Genomic DNA, 21,127 nt, shown 5'->3' with positions numbered 1-21,127 from the left:
TTCTGCTCATCTCCATCTTGAATGCTTAGCCCTTACACAGACACCCTGCCTTCCATGTTCCAGATGCTTCTAGCCACATTTCAGTGTCTTCAGAAGCTTTGGTTATGGCCAAATCTTAACCAGAACTTTCAATGCTACAACATGTCTAAATGTTTCTGCCCTATTTGTGACTGTTGTGTTCTTTGGGTGGGCTTTCAGATGGGTGTAGGAAGTTCCAGGGAGTTGGGCGCTTCATTCATAATAAACAAGTATCATGATTCTTCCTGGGTATTGACCATGTTAATGACTAGGCGGTATGATACCAGGGCTTGCTCTCCCCCTTTGAACTTCCCACCCTCTGTCTTGGAGAAATGTTTCCTTTCCTATTGGGACTAGCCAGGATAACAAACTCCTTTTTTTGATGAATTAAGGAACATGAATCATGTCGGAACACCTTTTGGAACAGTATCTTGACAAGCTACTGCACTGTGCAATGCAATCAGCAAAGCTTTTGTTCTGGGGTCAAGTATTGTGTAATATTTTGCTGTACCTCAGGAATATTTGTCATGAATGTCATAAAAAGATCCATTTTATTTCCTCATAGCAAGAGTTAAAATAGGGCCATTTTAAACACCAGTGGTTATTTAGGTGAAAGCAGGCATCAAGTGGGTGCTGTTCTAATGAGACATACTTGTTTGAAAGTCTAGTTTAAGCATACAATTTTTGACCTAATTGCTGATTATAATTTAAATTTGTTCACTGGTGTTAAAATGGTGGCATAGTGGTTAGCACTGCTGCCTCACAGCGTCATGGACCCAGGTTCGATTCCTGCCTTGGGTCACGGTGTGGACTTTGCACATTCTCCCTGTGTCACCGATACCTTTCCTCCTGGTGCTCCAGTTTCCTCCCACAGTCCGAAAGACATGTTGGTTAGGTGCATTGACTGTGCTAAATTAGAACATAGAACATAGAACACTACAGCACAAACAGGCCCTTCGGCCCACGAGTTGTGCCGATCACATCAACACCTACCAATCTATAGACCTATCTATAACCCCCAATCCCATTAAACCCCATATACTCATCCAGAAGTCTTTTAAAAGACCCCAGCGAGTTCGCCTCCACCACCACTGACGGCAGCCGATTCCATTCACTCACCACCCTCTGAGTGAAAAACTTACCCCTAACATCACTTCTGTACTTTCCTCCCCGCACCTTAAATCTGTGTCCTCTCGTAGCGACCATTTCAGCCCTGGGAAATAGCCTCTGAAAATCCACCCTATCTATTCCTCTCAACATTTTATAAACTTCTATCAGGTCGCCTCTCAACCTTCGTCTCTCCAGGGAGAAGAGTCCCAGCTCCCTCAACCTAACTTCATAAGGCATGCCTCCCAATCCAGGCAACATCCTTGTAAATCTCCTCTGTTCCCTTTCAATAGCTTCTACGTCTTTCCTATAGTGAGGCGACCAGAACTGCGCACTGTACTCCAAATGAGGCCTGACAAGGGTCTTATAAAATTCTCGCTCAGTGCACCCAAACAGGCATCAGAGTGTGACAAGTGGGGGATTTTCTCAGTAATTTCATTGCAGTGTTAATGTAAACCCCTTGTAACTAATAAATGAATAAAAATCACCTCCAAGTTTATCACTCAAGCACTGATCAGACAATGTTTTTGTGGAGCGATATCTGTGGACTCCACTCAATTACTTCCACCAAAGATACAGACAGCTCTGCCTGACACACAGTGGGACCAGGTTCTCAGACTGGAGGTCTTGTTGGAGGAGGTCCAGAGATGGAAGGAAGTTCTGTACCTGCTGGGTGCAAGGAGATACCTTCCTGTGTCTGTCTCCTACAGTAGCTGGTGCTGTCTGGTCTAGCACATATCCTAGCAATATGCCCCCGACCAAGCACTCCCTTTCTCCTGGCAACTTCAGAAAGGTGTCCAGTTTGGGAGAGTGGCACAGCATGAAATCCTCAGAACATTTCCCAAAGAAATCTTGATAGATCATTGGGGAAGTCTTGTCTAAGTGAGCCAGAAAGTCTCCAATGGGGGTTCAAAAATCTTCGTCAAATCTCCAGCAGCAAATGAGGAGTAAAGGGCAATGTACCTTTAAATAGCACTCAGAATTCACTGCAACTTATTTATTCCCAGGCTGGTCACTTTTAGAGGAAGACATTACATCAGGTGTTCATCTTCAAAATGCTGTGCAAGTAATCTTCAGCTGCTAAACAATGGCTGCTCTGAGCAAATCCTTCACCAGGATTGTGTCCTGAACTGCATGTGGGCTAAACTGTTGTTTCAACTGGAGAATCCCAAGCTTGGAAGCTCTGGAACTTTCTTTGTGGCGAAATTTTATTGATGTGCCTCCAAAACTCCTTCTAAATACTAAATTCAATTTAACAACCCATCACTGAAAGTTTATTTTATGGTCTGAGCAGGTTTGCCTCATAGGATAGAAAAAATTATGGTTCATTTCTTGTATTAAAAAATATGGGCACGGTAAGAAGTCTCACAACACCTGGTAAAAGTCCAATGGGCATCCCACTCACCTGATGAAGGAGTAGCGCTCTGAAAGCTTTTGATTCCAAATAAACCTGTTGGAATTTAACCTGGTGTTGTGGGACTCCCTACTATGTCCAGCTCAGTCCAACACTGGCATCTCCACATCTTAATAAAAATGAACACATCCTAACTCCCAGTAATATTTTTGTAATCGGTGACTACTAAAGAAAAGTTGCCTTACTCACTGTTGATGAATTTTTTTGTGAGTTTGAAATGTGAATCATACGTGTAACTCTTCCCCTCTCCTGGTACATTACAGGTTTTTTGCTTTTCACGAGAGGTTTCATCAATTATGCAAAGGTCCGGAAGGTGGCTGCCAAGATCGCCAGCTTGAAAAAGTCCAGGTTCCTTTTCATTTACTGATGGTAACAAAGCATACATTTTCAACTTCCTGTTACATTGTAGGGTGAGGTGCCCATTGCTGTTCCATGAATGATTCTGGTATTGTCATCCAATTTAATTCTTAAAATAAAACCAAAGTAAGAGTTTGTGCCATGGTTCGACTGAGAAAGGAGGAAGTCTGCAGGACCTGTTACATCAAGTCACTAAAGGATACTCACAGTCTGTTGCATTTAGTTTTGTTAATGGAGTAAATAATTAGCATATACAGCATTCAAATCAACCCTTGGCCTTGAGCACAATTCCAGGTTGTCACTTCTTGCTGTTATCCTTCAGTCAATGTCTTGGGGTCAGACTTTCACACAATTAGTTGACTAATAGTTACAGGCAGCTGACCATGTATTAGTCTTAGTCAGTGCAATACACAAAAGGCAGGAAACCTGAGCTCAATGCTGAACTTAAACAAACCCAATTTTCACTTTTCCAATGACCTGAATCTGTGGCATGGGAACCACAATTTTATGGAGGAGATATAAATACCCTTGAAGGACAGGTAGAGTCTGTTTTTATGTCATGATCTAAGTGATTTAAATTCCCCGCCCTTTATAATGAAAAAAAAACAGGCTGCAGTTAGAGTGAAAGAGCAGACACCCACTGCTGACAGGCCATCTGGTGTAAGTAGAAAAAAAATACTATCCATTTGTTCCTGCAGTTCCAAAGGGCATAATTGCTGACATTTTCTCAGGGTTATTATTACAGCTAAGCTTATTATGAAGGTTTGACTGAGTTTCAGAAGCTTCAAAACCATTTATTTCTGAAGTATGCCGAATTCACATTTCAATTGGCAATACTAAGAAGATATTAAAGAATCAGTTGTTTTTGATGTGGTTAATGACAGATGTTTGTTTTTACAACAGATTGACCACTTGAAGGGATCTTAAATTTTTTGGAAGTGTTTCATGAAGAAGGGTTTTTTTCAATGTAAAATGTGTATGATAAGGCCCCGCTTAGATTTTAATAGTTTAATTTTCTTCTTCTCCACATAGCACTTGAAGTCTCCCCATGGTGGATATGTGGTGTGTGGCTTGGAGTGTGTCAGGGACATGGAAATTATGGGGGAATGGAGCTAGAATGTAGGTGTGGGGGCATGGGAGTAGATCTGTGGGTGTGGACTAGAGGGCCTAACATCTTTTCATACAACTGCCCCAACATCTCAGAGGACCCAAACTGGTCCTCTAACAAGACCACCTCAGCATTTGTCTGACTACATTGCTGCCTCTGGAAGTGATGTCCCGACTCCATCCCAGCTGTCTGGAACAAAAAGGTGGTGAGATGGTGGACAAAGAGCCCTTTTCAGACTTGGTGGGTTTGCCAAGTCTGAAAATGTTTTGACTTGAGCTTCCTGTCTCAATGACAATACAGTGAAGGCAGTGACACAGTGGTATTGTCACTGGACTAGTAATCCAGAGATCCAGAGCAAGATCTGGGGAACTGGGTTCAAATCCCACTAAGGTAGATGGTTAAACTTGCGTTCAATAAAAATCTGGAATTAAAAGTCTAATGATGACCATGAAACCATTGACGTTTGTTGTAAAAACCCATCTGGTTCACTAATGTTTATTAGGGAAGGAAATCTTACCTGGTCTGGTCTACATGTGGCTCCAGAGCTATAGCTATGCGTTTGACTCTGAAATGTCTTCTGAACTGGAGGGCAATTAGGGATCAGCAATTAATGCTGGCCTAGTAAGTGATTCTCATGAACTGTCAAATTATTATTTTTTAAATCCCTCAATCTGTACGGCCATTTTTCTCTATCTTCTTTCTAATTCTATCTATAGATGCTGGCAGCTGATATATTTTCCTTGATATAACTGTTTGCCTCTGGTTGGCCCAATTTGTTTCATAAGGCTTTATATTCTGTAGCTGTTGAAATTAAAACAGAAATGGAAGGAATACTCAGCCAGGCAGGCAGTATCTGTGAAAGGAGAAACAGAAAGACTTATAAAAATGGATGTAAGTTTACAGACTTGGAGCTGGATTTTCTGGAGGAAGGTATTGCTGCCCTCCTCCCCAAACCCATCCACCCTTGCCAATACAAAAGTTGATCTCGAACTGACCAACCTTTAAAAAAAGCTGGCTCACAGCAATAATCCACGTGGAGCAGCCTGGACAAGATGATTGTGGGATTTCCGTGCCTCAAGAAGAAGAAGTCTTACCCTGATGAGCTGCCAACCAATCTGACTGGCCATTAGCTGAGTAGCCCCAATAGTTCTAGAAACAAGTGGTACTCACTGCAAGAGGGTCTCGAGAAGAAGTGTTATCATTGAGGCTTTTTGAGTGGATCAGGAGCCCTGAGGATGGGAGGTTTAGAGATGGAGTCTTGGGTTTTGGACAGAGGAACTGAAGGGAGAGGAACATGTAGGGAGAGGTGTTCACGATGTGCATTGGGCACCCTCCCAAAAGAGGTTCCCCCCCTCATTTCCTTCCTGCTTTTTCACCCAGGTGGTACAAAAACAGGCTGGCCTACCTTGTGCTACTTTGTACTGCCCATTATACAGCGGAGACAGAGGCAGAATTGGGCCCTTAATTTGCCCCTAGTTACAAACTATTTAAAGTACTTCCTTCAAAGTGTTACTCCCATCAGCAGTAGTCATTCACTATGAATGCTGGCTTCTCCCTTTTATAAAGCTCCAATGATGATGGATTAAGCTGCCCTATGACTGCCCATTATACGCACTCGTGTTTGTTAGCGTGCTGTGTTACTGACACAGCTCCTTATTATCTGTGTTTTATCCCCTGCAGCTGCAAGAAGACCATTGATTCACTTGGGTGGAATGATTGGGGCGCTGAATGGTGAGAAGGGAGGAGGTAAAAGGAGTAAAAGTGTTTGCAAGAGATGACAAGTTGGGGATGACCAAGGTGTAGCAAAGGGAATAGTCCCTTCCAAATTCTAAAAGCGGAGTGAAAGGGAAGATGTGTTTGATGCTGCTGTCATGCTGGCAGGATTGGCAGACAATGATCCAGTGAATATGGAAGCTGGTGCGTGGAAAGTGAAAAGAAAGGAAAACCCTAGCTCTGGGAAAGAAAGGAAAGGTTTGAAGCGGAGGTTAAGGAAATGGAGCAAACATGTCTGCAGGTTGTGTCAGGAAAGTGGAAACTGTTGAAGTGGCGGAGAGCATCGGAACAGCATTGGGTGTGAATGGGAAGATGCTGAATAAGGGGAGAAATCTAGTGGCTACACAGTGTTAGAGTGTGTTTAAGGACAGATAGGCAAGAACTGAAGGCTTTACTGTGGAGCTGACAGAAACCCTGCTGATAAGAAGCTGTGAACCTTAAGATTATAGTTTATTTATCAAATACGTCTACCATCTTTAATGCTGCTGTAAGAAAAATTGGATGCTTGCATGAATATTCTTTGAAATTCATACATTTCTTCAGTTCTAAATCTGACATTGGTTTAACTTCTTTTTAAAGAGTTGAACATATATTGCAGGAGCACTCCATTTTAGATTTGGAAGGTTCATGCCACTCTCTGAGGTAATTTTGAATTCAATCGAACTGAAATGCAGTGATGATGTAGAACGGAATGCGGAATCAATGTCACACATTTTGTTCAAAGTCAAAAGCACCTGCCTGATGAGTATAAATGTCCTCTGTTACAAATGTGTCCTTTCATGCAATTCATCAAATATTGAAAGCAGATTTCATTGCTTGTTGAGGCATTTGACAGGGCAGTTAACAGCAGCATACATCACCCTGGGCAAGGTCATTTGTGGTACAACTAACGCATGCCCCATAAAAATAAAAGTAACAAAAAAACCCATAATCTGTTATTGTAATTGTGCGGTTGTTTGGTATTTGTTCACATTTACTGGAAGGCTTGCTGTTAAAGTGAATTAGCCATGATGTGGAGATGCCAGCGTTGGACTGGGGTAAGCACAGTAAGAAGTCTCACAACACCAGGTTAAAATCCAACAGGTTTATTTGGTATTACAAGCTTCAAAAGTTTGTGCTACCAAATAAACCTGTTGGATTTTAACCTGGTGTTGTGAGACTTTTTATAGTGAATTAGCACAGTGGCCTTTCAATAATCTCAGATTGAATCCTGTAGAAATAATGGAACAAAAGTTTTCCATTCCTTCCTGAATGTAAGAGTTCTGTATTAAATGAATTTGAGTAGACCCACCCCGGCTCCAGTTAACCCCAGATCAAAAACAGGGGTGGAATTCCCCCAAAAAACTCTAAGTGTTGAATTTGTGAGAAAACTGGAGTTTTGTTTTTTTCAGTAGAAGTTCAGAGAAGAATGTCCCACACTCTGTGCATTGCAGAGTGCCATAGCATGAATCACTCCAGAAATCAGTGGGCAGGGCCCATCCATGCTGGAGAGGCTGGCAGCATAGCACTGAGTGGGCCACTGTGCATGCACCAATCTGTCAGTGCCAAGATCGACGCATGTGCAGTGGCCCCCTGTCTGCTGCCTCCCGATCATGGGCCAGCTTGATTACTGGACAGCCCCATGCATGCCTGGGCCAGCTTTGACAACCCGTACCTCCCCGCAGCCCTGATCTCTCTCCCCCGACCCTACCCCCTGCAGTCCCAACGCTCTCCCCCACAGCCCCAATCCCTCTCCTTTCAGTCCCGACCCCTCAAGCAGGCTGATGCCGTGCCCCCCTCCCCCCCCCAGCAACCCCGCCCAAATGGCCAGCCACAATCACTGGCCTCCCTCCCTCCTACCCCACCAATTCTTTCTGCAGAGTGGTATTGGGATCCACCCACCCTCACCGATAGCCCCACCTGGCTCCACCTCACCCCACCCCACCACCCCGCTCCCTATCAGCCTCCTGTCCTCTTGGCACTGCCTCATACCTGGTGTGCAGATCCTAAGTGCCCCCTGGGCATTGGCATTCTGTGCCATCCCGCTGCTCAATCACCCAGACTCGAAACCTTGGCTCTGTTCTCTCTCCACAGATGCTGTCAGACTTGCTGAGGTTTTCCAGCATTTTCTGTTTTTGTACCACATTATAACTACTGGTACTTTAAAACCTCACCCACCTCAGTACTGGAGATTTGCCTGTGCTTATTACTCATAATCAAATCCAGAATGTTTTCTCCCCTTGTTGGCTCTTTTACAACTGAGTCATAAAACAGTCTTTAATCCCTTGTTAACTCTAGAAATACCTGTCCCATTGTACAAGTTGAGGTATTACTGCCCCAGTCAACTTTTGGTAAGTTAAAATATCCAACTAATGTATTTGATCCCTAGTCAGTCACCATCCCTATCTCAGTTCATCATTTCATATTAAAGCTTTCACCCTGGCCTGGTTGTCTTTCTATGGAGATGCCGGCTTTGGACTGGGGTAAACACAGTAAGAAGTCTCACAACACCAGGTTAAAGTTCAACAGGTTTGTTTGGTAGTAAACGCCACGAGCTTTCAGAACGCTGTTCTTTTGTTAAGTAAGTGGAGAGTTCTGGTTGCAAACAGGGCATATAAAGGCACACACAGTTTACAGAACACTGATTAGAATGCGAGTATTTGCAGCTAATCTGCTTTTCAAGTCTTAAAGGTGCAATGTGAGTGGCAATAGCATTAAGCATAGGTTAAAGAGATGTGTATTGTCTCCAGACAGGACAGTAAGTGAGATGTTGCAAGTTCAGGCAAGTCCTGGGGGTTACAGATAGTGTGACATGAACCCAAGATCCCTGTTGAGGCTGTCCTCATGTGTGCAGAACTTGGCTATCAGTCTCTGCTCAGCGACTCTGTGCTGTCATATGTCGTAAAGGCCGCCTTGGAGACCGTTTACCCAAAGATCAGAGGCCGAATGCCCGTGACCGCTGAAGTGTTCACCAACAGGAAGGGAACAGTCCTGCCTGGTGATTGTTGAGCGGTGTTCATTCATCTGTTGTCATAGCTCCCTGGAACTGTGAGGTAGCAGTGCTACCATGAGTGATACACATCTCTCTGTATCTCTTTCCAGAAGTGTTTAAAGGCTCTAGGACTGCCAACAAATAAAAATGTGTTGTTTGCTAACCGGTTTTGAAGAAGATTTTGAGTCTATGAGGAATATTGCTTAAAGTGGAACTAATAGTGATAGATTAGTAGTTAAGAATCAGATCATGTCGTATTGAATATTTCAATTGGTATTTCATTCATTATATTTAAACTGTTAGAATAAAATTTGTTTTGATAAAACTTCCTAGTGTGACAATAGAATCACACCTGGAGTGAAAATCCTGATGGGACTGAACAGGCTAGATGTGGCTATAATGTTCCCGATGTTTGGGAAGTCCAGAACTATGGGTCACAGTAAAGAATAAGGGGTAAGCCATTCAGAACGTGAGGAAGAAGTTCTTCACTCAGAGAGTTGTCAACCTGTGGAATTCTCTGCCACAGAAAGCTATTGTGACCAGTTCATTAGAATGTTCAAGAGGGAGTTAGATGTGGCCCTTCCAGCTAAATGGATCGAGGGACATGGAGAGAAAGCGAGTGTGGGATACTGAACGTGCATGATCAGCCATGATCATATTGAATGGTGTGCAGGCTCAAAAGGTTGAATGACCTACTCCTATGTTTTCTACACCAATCCCTTATACTAATGCCAAAATATAAAAATAGTTGGGGTCTAACATTATAATGTATCTTGGAGTTTCTGATCTGGTCCCTAACACTATTGACCAGAAAATCATCTGAATCAGTTACGTAAAGGATATTGCTACGAGAGCAGGTGCAGAGGCTTTGTATACTTTGGTGCAGGTCTCATGTGACTTCTCCAAAGCTTCACTACTATCTACAAGGTATAACCAATTTACTTGGATGGCTTCTGCTCCAACAATCAATACACAAGAAGCTTGACACCATCTAGGACAAAGGGATCTGCACTTCCTTCACTAGTTAAAACTGTTCTATCCAAAAAGCCTGTTGGTGAAGGATAGAACTGGAGACAGTCTTTACACACTTATATATTTATTTATTGCCGTACACATTATAAGTCAGGAATGTGATAGAATCATCTTAACTTGCCAGGATGGATGCCGCTCCCAAAATCACTCAAGAAGCTTGACATCATCCAGGACAAAGCAGTGCACTTGATTGTTACTCCATCCACAAACGTTCCCTTCCTCCACCTTAATCACCCTCAAATAGTAGCAGCCTATCAACAAAATGCATTGTAGGAACTCACCAAGTTCCTCAGACAAGCCCCTTTCAAACCTATGACCACCACCACCTGGAAGGGCAAGAGCAGCAGACACATGGGAACACCACCACCTGGAGTTTCCACTCCAAGCCACTCACCATCCTGACTTGGAAATATATTGTCATTTCTTCATCGTTGCTGGGTCAAAATCCTGGAGCCCCCTTCCTAACACAGTGTGGGTGAACCTATACCACATGGACTGCAGCAGTTCCAGAAGGCAGCCTACCACCACCTTCTCAGTGACAATTAGGGAGGGATGTTAAATTCTGGCCTAGCCAGTGATGCTCAGATCCCACAAATGAACTTTTTTAAATGTGGACAAATGATTTCCAGCTATCCAAGAGGCTATGCCAGTGAGGCTATCCTGGAAAGTGGTCATCAAAATCTGCTGGATTCCACAGTAAGACTTGCAGCAACATAGATTTGGTAGCCACCCCATGCCAGTGGCTCTCAAAGTAGCTTCACTGCTCAGCTTTCTCATCACAGCTGCTTCCAGGTCTCTATGGTTAAGGCAACCCACAGGCTACCACACACGGGCATATCAAAGAGGCAATCAGTGCCATATGCAATGAGTAAAATGAGATCAGAGAGATCATTATGATCACCAAAGGTGACAACAGTCAGGAGGTCAGGGTATTGGACGTCACTATCATCACTCAATTGCCAAGAAGTACTCGACTGCACTCATGTTGTTATGAGACAGTTCCATGGAAACAGCCAGAGGCAGGCGTGGATCACAAGGAATTGCACTCTCTTAACATGCAACTTTTTCGCAACAAGTGAAGGATCATGTAGAGTTATGCTCGTTCCCAGCGAGCTCTCATGACTTATATATCTTCCGGAACTCTCAGCTCCTTGAACTTTTTGAGGTCCCTGTCAGATTGATGACTGGATTCTGAGTGACAAGAGCTTTGGACTTGGTGAATAACACCAATAAGGGTTCAGCAAAGCACAGTGAATGAGCCCAGACCCCCAGCAAAGCCATCATCAAACAGACCATTGGCCTTTTAAAAATGACTTTCCAATCTCTTGACAGGTCCGTGGGGACTTCGCAGTGTGTAACAGAGAGAGTTTCATGGATAGTCATGGTATGTTGTGTATTGCATGACATGCAACGTGGCAAACCCTCGCATCAGGACAACCCTCCTCCCTGGATGAGTATGAATGGAATAGACATGAGGAAGAGAACATGGACATTCATGACCATGGATACCAAGGGCATGGAGAGACACGCCAAGGATACTAAGGCCAATTCTATATACACAAGGTTTGCACAAAATTGATGACCATTTTCCCATCACTGGGACAGGTTTGCCTGCCCTGGCTGTCAGCCAAACTCTACCAGCCTTCCCTCCAGGAACTGCCTCTGAACCGACATCTTCTACCATATAAAATACCAAGAGGAATGGATGTTGGACACACAAATACACTTGTTACGGAAGAATGTTACCCAGGAGAATGGATGTTCCAGTGGATATATGTTGGACAACATACAATGACTGAGGTCTCAGGTCCTGCTGCATAATTACAGGTCCTTGACTTCAATTGTTCACTTGTCTCTGTGCAACATAATCTCTGGCAGTGGCCTTGCCATTGTGGGTGGGATTTTTCATTGGTGAGATCTTCCAGTCCTGCCCATGCTGACCCCACTGTGGTGAGCTCCCTGGTGTAAAGTCAAACCAATTGCAAGCGTGCTGTTAAGTCAGGAAACTCAGTATTTGAACAACTGAAAGCTTGCGGGGAGTAAGATGTGAACTGTTAAAAAAGCTAAATAAAGATGTACTTTGAAAATTATTTAAATTTACAGCAGCAACAATTCTCACCTTGATACGCATTCAAAATGTATTATCCAAAAACTGAATTAAGAAATATCCAGATGAAATTGAGACTGTGTTTCCATGCTGATTCACATCTTGCAGAGGTGGAAATGGTCTCTTTAAGTCAATCCAAATATTTAAAATTTGAAGTTTATTTATTAGTGTCATACTTAGTCTTACATTAACACTGCAATGAAGTCGCTGTGAAAATCCCCTAGTCGCCACACTCCAGCACCAGTTTGGGTACACAGAGGGAAAATTTGCCATGGCCAATGCACTTAACCAGCACATCTTTTGGACTGTGGGAGGAAATTGGAGCATCAGGAGGAAACCTAAACACATAATGTATAGACTCCTCACAGACAGTGACCCAAGCTGGGAACCGAACCCAGATCCCTGGCGCTGTGAGGGAGGCAACAGTGCTAAACAATGTGCTGCTCCAGGTGCTGGAGCTAACATCCCTTCCTTCCAAAAATTGCTGAGAACTATATTGACTTAACCTCATTTTAAGTAAAGATTTTATGTCACTATGCCACTCCCATATTTCACATGCAGATGGAATAATCTACATCACTGAGGACAAGACTAATAGGATCCCTAAAACTGATCTATGTTTCAGTTGCCATAAGGCCATAAGCCGTAGGGGCAGAAGTCGGCCATTCGGCCCATCAAGTCTGCTTCATCATTCAATGAGATCATGGCTGATCTGATATAATCTAAAGTTGCCATGTACTTCGGTGCCTGCTTTTGCTCTGTCCCTTCTTGGAAGCAGCACATTGTGTGGCATGCTAATGGCACATAATCGCTACTATGGTCTGAAATGTGGTGTAAACAGAACTGTGTGGTTCCATTAGAGTGGTTAGGATAATGTTTGTGGAACTCCATTAAACTCTAGTTCTATGGCTTGTTGGTTTAAGTGCAACTGGAGAAATAGCATTTGCATAATACAAGACTGTCATTTATACCTGCAGATCTGCCCATCTGCGCAACCCTGTGTGTGTCATACTGTTGCATTTATGAATAGAATTGCTTGCAGGTACAATGCATTGATTTACATATTTTACCGGTAAACATTTCCCTGCCACATTTCTGGCAACTAGTTCTTCCTGCAAGTTACTTTGAGTAACTGAGCACTCTCTTTTCTTTAGCCTCAGGCAGACCTGCTTTCCATAGTGAAGTCTGTCAGTTTTGCCCTGCCTTTGGCATTATACACACTGGATTCAAATGAGCATTCTGGATAGAGAACTTGGCTGCGATAATGAGTTTGCAATTGTGAAATGGAGTAATTGCTGCTCTCTGGGTTTAGGTTTGTTCCAACTATAACATGTACAGGGCTGTAAAACTATAAAGGGCTCCACCCAAGAGAGCAAAGTGAAAGGCCATAAATGTCTTTTATAACTGACTTTTAGTGTATTATCTCCTGACATGCAGTGAAACGTCCCAGCGCATGCATAAACAAAGGTTAAAATATGTAGAAAAGATGAGTTTATTTTTATAAATGCGTTTAGTAGCAAACAAATGGTGCCAGCCATTCATTTCACACGGTGGCACGGGGTAAGCACTACTACCTCACAGTGCCAGGGAGCCGGGTTCAATTCCCAGCTTGGATCAGGCTGCCAGGGAGTTCGGGGCTGATTGGGAGATTGGTGCTGGCGGGGAGGGGGGAGCGGGGACAGGGTGGAGGGGGAGGGAATTGAGGCAGGCTGTGGTTGGGGGGGCGGGGGGGCAGCGAGGCCGACCTAGACACATCTGGGGGGTCAGCGATCAGTGTGAGTGGAGCAGTCAGAGTGGCAGTGATGTGGGGTTGTGGGGCTGGCCAGCAATCAGGAGGCCAGCAGTGCGGGGCCACTGTGCATGTGCTGATCTCCACTCTAACATATTAGCGCATGCACAGTGGCCTACTCAGCACTATGCTGCCTGTCTCTCCATTGATTTTTAACAAGGTTCACTTTAGTGCATAAAAGCAAGTTACTGCAGATGCTGGAATCTGAAACCAAAAGGGAAAATGCTGGAAAATCTCAGCAGGTCTGGCAGCATCAGTAATGAGAGAAAAGAGCTGATGTTTCGAGTCCAGATGACCCTTTGTCAAAGCTAAAATGCATAGAAAGTGGGAGATATTTACACTGCAGGGTGAGGGAATGAAAAATGTGTCATAGCCACAGAAACCAGGGGGAAAGACTACTAATGGCAGTCCATCGAGAGAATAAGTTGTGAATGGCCAAATGGCAGAGAAGTTAAAATGAAGATGTTGGGCAGGAGTGGGGAGGTGGGGAGGTGCGTGGAATGGATGGGACAGAGGTAAAATTTAGAAAAGAGAAGCAAAGGCAAGAGAAGGGGGATAAAGTAGGGGGAAAGAGTGGGGAAGGAAGAAAAATGAAGAAAGGCAATAAAGAAATAAAAAGGTAGAGAACAGTAAAAAATTAACTAAAATAGAGTGAAAAGAAAAGGGTCAAGGTGGAGTGGAGCTAACTATCTGAAGTTGTTGAATTCATTGTTGAGACTGGAAGAGTGTAAGGTGCCTAGCCAGAAGATGAGATGCTGTTCCTCCAGTTTGTGTTGAGCTTCACCGGAACACTGCAGCAGGCCAAGGACAGACCTGTGGGCATGGGAGCAGGATCGTGTGTTAAAATGGCAAGCAACAGGAAGGTCAGGGTCCTGACTGCACACAGACCGAAGGTGCTCAGCAAAGTGGTGATCCAGTCTACGCTTGGTCTCTCTGATATTGAGGAGACCACATTGGGAGCATCAAATGCAATAGACCAAATTGAAAGAGGTGCAAGTGAAAGACTGATTAACCTGGAATGGGTGTTTTGGACCTTGGATGATAAGCACAGGAGAGGCAAAGAGGCAGGTGTTACACCTTCTGCGATTGCATGGGAAGGTGCTATGAGTGACGGAAGAGGTGTTGGATATAGTGGAGAAGTGCACTAGATTATCCCAGAGGGAATGGTCTCTGTGGAATGCTGACAGAGGGGGTGAAGTGAAGATGTGTTTGGTGGTGGCATCACGCTGGAGTTGGCAAAAATGATTCCCTCCTCCCAACATCTTCATTTTAGCTTCTCTGCCATTTGGCCATTCACACCCTTTATTCCCTCTGTGGATAGCCTTTAGCATTCTTTTCCCCTGGTTTCTGTGGCTATGATTCATCTTTCCTTCCCTCACCCTGCAGTGTAGATATCTCCCACTTTCTATGCCTTTTAATGTTGACAAAGGGTCATCTGGATTCAAAACGTCAGCTCTTTTCTCTCCTTATAGATGCTGCCAGACCTGCTGAGATTTTCCAGCATTTTCCCTTTTGATTTCACTCTAGTGCACTTTGCAATGCACAGAGTGTGGGAGATTCGTTTTGTAAATCCCACGGAAAAAACAATGAAAGTCAACACTTAGAGGGGTTTTTTGAGAGAATCTCACCTCTGGACCTTCAATGTCAGGTGGTAAATTTTGTTTGATAAAGGGTAGTAATTATTCCTTAAAAGGTTGATTGATGTGGAAAACCAGAGGGTTCAGATTCTTAAACTGCTAAAAGCAGTACTTCAAGTTGATTAGCCTATAAAACACTAATAAAATACTAGGTTTATGTCAACAGGTATGGAATATAAAAATTAATTTGCAATATTGAAGTGGTTTGCAAAAGAGAGAGTGAAACCCCAGGCCATCAGTCAGGATTAGATTCTGTCTACATTACCCTCAGGATCAATGTGGTATTTGAGGTGCAGTCAACCGTGAAGGGAATTCAAAATAAATACAGATCGCTGGAGGCTGATAGAAAACCTTTGATCTGACAGCTGGAGCTTTTACTAGGTGGTTGAACTTGTTACAGGTCAAAGGCTTCAAGTGGAGAGAATTTTCAATGATTTCTGCTTGCTGGGAAGCCATAGCAACTTCAAATCAAAGCTGTGTGTATACTGGAAATCACCCCCCTCCTCTCCCAGGTGAAATTGACTTCTCCACTCTGTCAAAGGACTTCAAAGGGATCTGCTCTCACCTGCAGCTTCTGACAGGGAGAAAGGAAAATCTGCTGCAGAATGGAATGCTGCAATGATTTAAAATCCTGCTAGGTGACTGTGGGGAGGGGGTGATGTGTCGGAGGGGGCTTAGTGGGAGGGAACATGGAGATTAAAATGACCTAGCCACTTCAGAATTTTCACATCTAACAGGTAGGATTGCAGCTGTTGATCGTAGGGCTGCCTGAAATCATCATTGCCTGATTGATCCTCAGCTCTGTCAGGGCTAGGAGGGGCAGTCCAATCACAACAATCTTATCCCAGTAGACAGTGGTGAGGTCAACCCATTGCCCCTAATCCGAGCCCACCCAACCCCGGGATTCTTGAGGGATCTTCACCTGCCACCTCCAGCAGCAGAGGGGCAAATGGCCACTCTACCTACCTCCATGAGCCCCCTTGGGGCCTAAGGGTGTAAGTGGCTGAATTAATAATCTAGTGAATGTGAGCTCAAATCCCACTGTTGACATTACCTAATGTGTGCAGCCCGAAGGGGGCTGAGTGGGCAGTCTAAAGGGGAAGGGGACTGAATGGGGACCTGAAGGGTGGAGTGAGGATGAGTAGGGCATTCAGGTCAGATCACTGTCATGACTGTGTGATGTGGGGGAGGGTCACCCGTTATTTGTGGGTGACGGGAGGATGCCCCTCTTTGGTGAGCGGTTGGTGATGCTCCCCTGGTCAGTGGGACGTACCGTCTCATTTTTTGTGGGGGAGGGAAACCAATAAATGAGTGTGGAGATCGGGTCGCCATTTAAATTGGTGGCCCAATCGTGTTGGAACAGCGGGGTTGGCTGTCGGTTTGCCCATTAAACATAAATTAACATCTATCAGCTGGGAGAATCCTACCTAATAGTCGCTGCTGATGCCAGTGAGAAACTCTCCAAGTTTCCCACGGGCACGGATACTTAGTAACAATCTGGGAAAATCATCTCCCTCCGGTGTTAAAACAAGACTGAACAGTGTGGATTTGTGGCAATTACAAGCTGATAATAAGTATCTGGAATGAGCTGTCAGAGGTAGTAGTAGAGGAGGATACAATTTTGTCTTTTAAAAAGCATTTAGACAGTTACATGGGTAAGATTGATATAGAGAGATATGAACCAAATGCAGGAACTAGCTTAATGTTAAAAACTGGGCAGCATGGACAAATTGAGTCAAAGGGCCACTTTCCATGCTGTAAACCTCTATGAGTCTATAACTGCTTAAGTCAATAGATATCCTATCTGGAGGGTAGTAGAGCTTCACTCTAACCTGGCAGGAGGCCTCAAGTACACAAAACTGAACTTAAGTCATGCATGCCTGCAGCTTGGGCTGGAGAAAGACTCAAAGAAATTTGTCACCATTCATATACATGAGTTTATTCCAATATATGAGGTTACCCTTCAATATTTCATCTGCTTGCTCTATCTTTCAGTACACCATGGAAAGCTTTCTTCAAGGAATCGCCAAATGGCCACGTATCTGGACAATGTCCAGGAGGAGCATTGGGCTAAATTAGAGGAAGTCCTCAAGAGATTCAAGGAAGCTGATATCTGCCTGAAAAGAGAAAAATGTTCTTTTCAGGCCAATATTTAGGATACAAAGTTGATGCAAAAGAATTACACCCACTAGAAGAAAAGGTGAAGGCATTGAAAGAGGTGCTTACACCCAAGAATGTAACAGAGTTAAAGTCTCTTTTAGGGATGGTCAACTATTATGGCTGTTTTTTTACCAAACTTGTCCACCATCTTGGTACCCTAACACCTACTTGGTTTAGGAAAATGATTGGTAATCTTTTCTTTGAATCTTCTCAGGCTAGCAAAACTCTTACCTGTACTCAACTCCTTGAGATATTAGATGGTGTATTAATCCTTTGCTTAATGTCCTCTCACACAATTTGAATTACATTGCTATTGCGAGGGAAACCTGGGTTAATCTACAGAACAATCTTCCTTCATCTCACTTCCTAAAGCAGCAGTTCTGTGCATCAGCTATGAAATCTGAAAGGGCTTATGTCAATGCTCTGTTGAGACTGTGACAATACACATCTCTTTAACCTGTGCTTAACTCTCTCTCCACACATGTTGTCTGTACCTTTAAGACTTGATTACCTGTAAAGACTCGCATTCCAACCATTATTTTGTAAATTGAGTTTGTGTCTTTATATGCCTTGTTTGTGAACAGAACTCTCACTCACCTGATGAAGGGGCAGTGCTCCGAAAGCTTTGGGGCTTTTGTTACCAAATAAACCTGCCGGACTTTAACCTGGTGTTGTGAAACTTCTTACTGTTGAGACTGCCGGAGACAAGCCTCTCTCATAAATGGATGCCATAGCAGGACTAAGCAAACTCCCAGCTGAAGACAAAACCCTGCGAACTCACTGCAAATACTGAATTAGATCTGCCCCATACATTGTTTGTGTTGGCACAAAACCCCTTCTCACTTAAACTTTGTAGAAATCATCAAGTCCACCCGAGACTGCTGTGATAAGGCTGATCCTTATGTGGGATTTTTGAGAAGGTGAAGGACATCTTCTGGACAAAGGTGTAAAACCACTTCACATAAAGACACAAAGGGGTAAATGCTCATTTTCACCACATGGATGTTAATATGATGGAAGTGAATTATCCATTCTTTCAAGAACTTGGCAGCTTTTTATTTAATTGATTTAATGGATGCACATTTCCTTCATCTACTTCATTTCGGAAAATGCTTTAATTTAGCCTTGCCTTCAGATTTACTCTTTTCTCATCTGTATCCAGTTCCTCTGAGTATTGGAAATAGCAGTCATCCTTTAAGTTTAAAGCTTACTTATTAGTGTCCGATGTAGGCTTACATTCACACTGTAATGAAGTTACTGTGAAAAATTCCTCAGCCACCATATTCTGACGTCTGTTCAGGTACACTGAGGGAGAATTTAGCATAGCCAATGCACCTAACCAGTATGTTTTTCGGACTGTGGGAGGAAATCGGAGCACCTGGAGAAAACCCATGCAGACATGGGGAGAATGTGCACACTCCGCGCAGACAGTGACCCAAGCTGGAAATCAAGCAGGGGTCCCTGGTGCTGTGAGGAAGTAGTGCTAATCATTGTGCCACCCTTACAAATGCTCCAAGCAGTTGGCATTGGATTCCTGCTTCACAAGATATCATCTGTATGATGAAAATGAAAATTTACCCTGAGAAGTATGAAACTGCCTTATTTTTTATTGTTCTCTATATTGGTATCATTATCTCGACAGCAATAATAATATTTTCTGTTGTTGCTATATTTGGGCCACTGGATACTCTGTGGTAGAGTATTATAACCTGTCACTGGATGGGTGAAACAGGAAGTTACACATCTCATCAAGTTGCCTTTCATGAGTAACTCAGTTTTCCCAATTGTGGAATATATTCCATATGCAACAATTTATTCCTCATTTATTTAGTCCCAGACAAATCTAATTCTGAGCAAGGTGTCAGGAACAGGTTCACCCAGGGATATTGTTACAATTGTCATCAATGCTGCTTTATTTTGAAATTTAAGCATGACAGTAGGTTCTGCCCAATTCTCACCCCCTTCTTGCAACTAAGATGCCATTCCACTTCTGTCCAAATGCTAAACATCTTATAGTTCACTTTACAGTTTCCAATATTAGGATACCCTCTTTCATTTCTGAAGTGCTGAGTCAGTCAACAGTCAACTTTGGCATTTGTTCAGTTATTCAGCTATCAATCGACTTTATCACTCAGTCATTCACTTGTCCTCACTGAATCACACATCACTTGTCTTAGGTATCACTGAGTCATAAACCACTTAAGTTGTGTTTCAGACATGTATCACTTGGGATATGGTACAAATGAGTCAGGCTTAATTTGACTTTAGATTTTTTATTGTGATTAATTAAAAATGATTCCACATTGTTTAAATTCAGTTGTATCAAATTAAAGGAAAATTAGTAGCATACACAACCGCATTCTTTGTCTGTGAGCGTGAGTGGTGACTATCAGTGAACTATTGACACAGCTCAGTTGAATGCTGTTCTTGTCTGACATCCACTTATGCACAATTTCCTTTGTTACTCAAACCCAAATTTTCAAACTTAATGATATGCGCCTCCCTGCTGAGGTGTGGGCCTCATCTTGGAAGAAAGCCTTATAGAATTAGAATTCAAGGTTTAGTGAGATTGGAAAATGTGGAGGTTGAGTGCCAGGCAAAGACAGAATTGCGAACAGCATTGTTACAGGCAATAAGATAAGACCAGAAATGCTTTCATTGCATTGCATTCTTGACAAAACCATTATTGTCTTCTAGGAGCAATATTTTTATTCATTTGTGGGACATAGGTGCCCAGGCTGGCCAGCATCTGTTGCCCATCCCTAGATGCCCTTGAACTGAGCTCCTTGCTTGGCCATTTCAGAGGACAGTTGAGAGTCAACCACATTGTTGTGGCTCTGGAGTCAAATGTAGGCCAGACCAAGTAAGGATGGCAGATTTCCTTCCCCAAAGGACATTGGTGAAGCAGATGGGTTTTTCTGACAATTGGCAATGGTTTCATGGTCATTAGTAAATTCTTAATTCCAGTTTTTTCATTGAATTCAAATTCCACCATTTGCTATGATGGGACTCAAACCCGCTCCCCAGAACATTAGCTGAGTTTCTGGATTAATAGTCTAACGATAATATCACGAGGCCATCACCCCGCAACCACCCCACCCCCCCACCCCCGATTTTGTTCATATATTGGCAGTGATTTGATACCCAGACTTCCATTGTTTTGTGTACTACTGACAGTAAAGATTGCTACATTTGCAAAGCAGTAAAATATTTTATACTTTCCACGTGATGTGACAAATCAAGTATGATGAGGATGAAGAGGCAAAATCACCGGCCAAGACCAAAAACAAAATATTCTCCAGGAATTGCTCCTACTCCATTGTCATAACTTTTGCTACATGACTGGTAGAAATCAAATTTATAAGTATGGCCAAATCCCACTGCATTTCCAAAAATAAAACAGGGAAAGAGCATTACTGAGAAAATCCTTGTGCATTCGGTTAGCTCCTTGGAATTTGGATTCACTTTGATTGTTTCCCACAAAATAAATGAGGCCTGGCAGAATATTTTGTTAGTTATTTTCTGACTGTGCCTAGCTAAGTGGTGAAACGCTGAACCACAGTTGCTCATATTTGAATCTTGGGCCTGTACGTTACATTATCATATGAAGAAAGGAGCTAACTTTTCGACATCTGCTGTTCCCAGGAACAACTT

At 43.3% G+C, this 21,127-nt stretch overlaps 1 protein-coding gene across 7 annotated transcripts in view; it reads left to right on the top strand.

The window, feature by feature from the left end:
- LOC145346432 (NEDD4 family-interacting protein 1-like) overlaps positions 1 to 21,127 on the top strand; it is a 151,346-nt gene that overhangs the window by 80,764 nt on the left and 49,455 nt on the right. Inside the window, exons 5-6 of one of the 7 annotated variants that reach the window (XM_080193664.1) lie at positions 2,803 to 2,908; positions 17,309 to 17,410. The exons of 4 other annotated variants lie outside the window; for them this stretch is intronic. In XM_080193664.1, coding sequence (XP_080049790.1) covers positions 2,803 to 2,906 — 104 coding nt within the window. In that variant the 3' untranslated portion in view covers positions 2,907 to 2,908; positions 17,309 to 17,410. Of the gene's footprint in view, positions 1 to 2,802; positions 2,909 to 17,308; positions 17,411 to 21,127 lie in introns of those variants that run through there. 2 more of the 7 variants (XM_080193642.1, XM_080193653.1) reach the window with 2 other exon arrangements.

This window comes from Carcharhinus amblyrhynchos, chromosome 1 (assembly GCF_965287045.1).
Source record: "Carcharhinus amblyrhynchos chromosome 1, sCarAmb.v2.hapA, whole genome shotgun sequence".
Taxonomy (NCBI): domain Eukaryota; kingdom Metazoa; phylum Chordata; class Chondrichthyes; order Carcharhiniformes; family Carcharhinidae; genus Carcharhinus; species Carcharhinus amblyrhynchos.
Note: the sequence above shows the minus strand (reverse complement) of the source record. Positions and strands in the feature narration are given on the sequence as shown.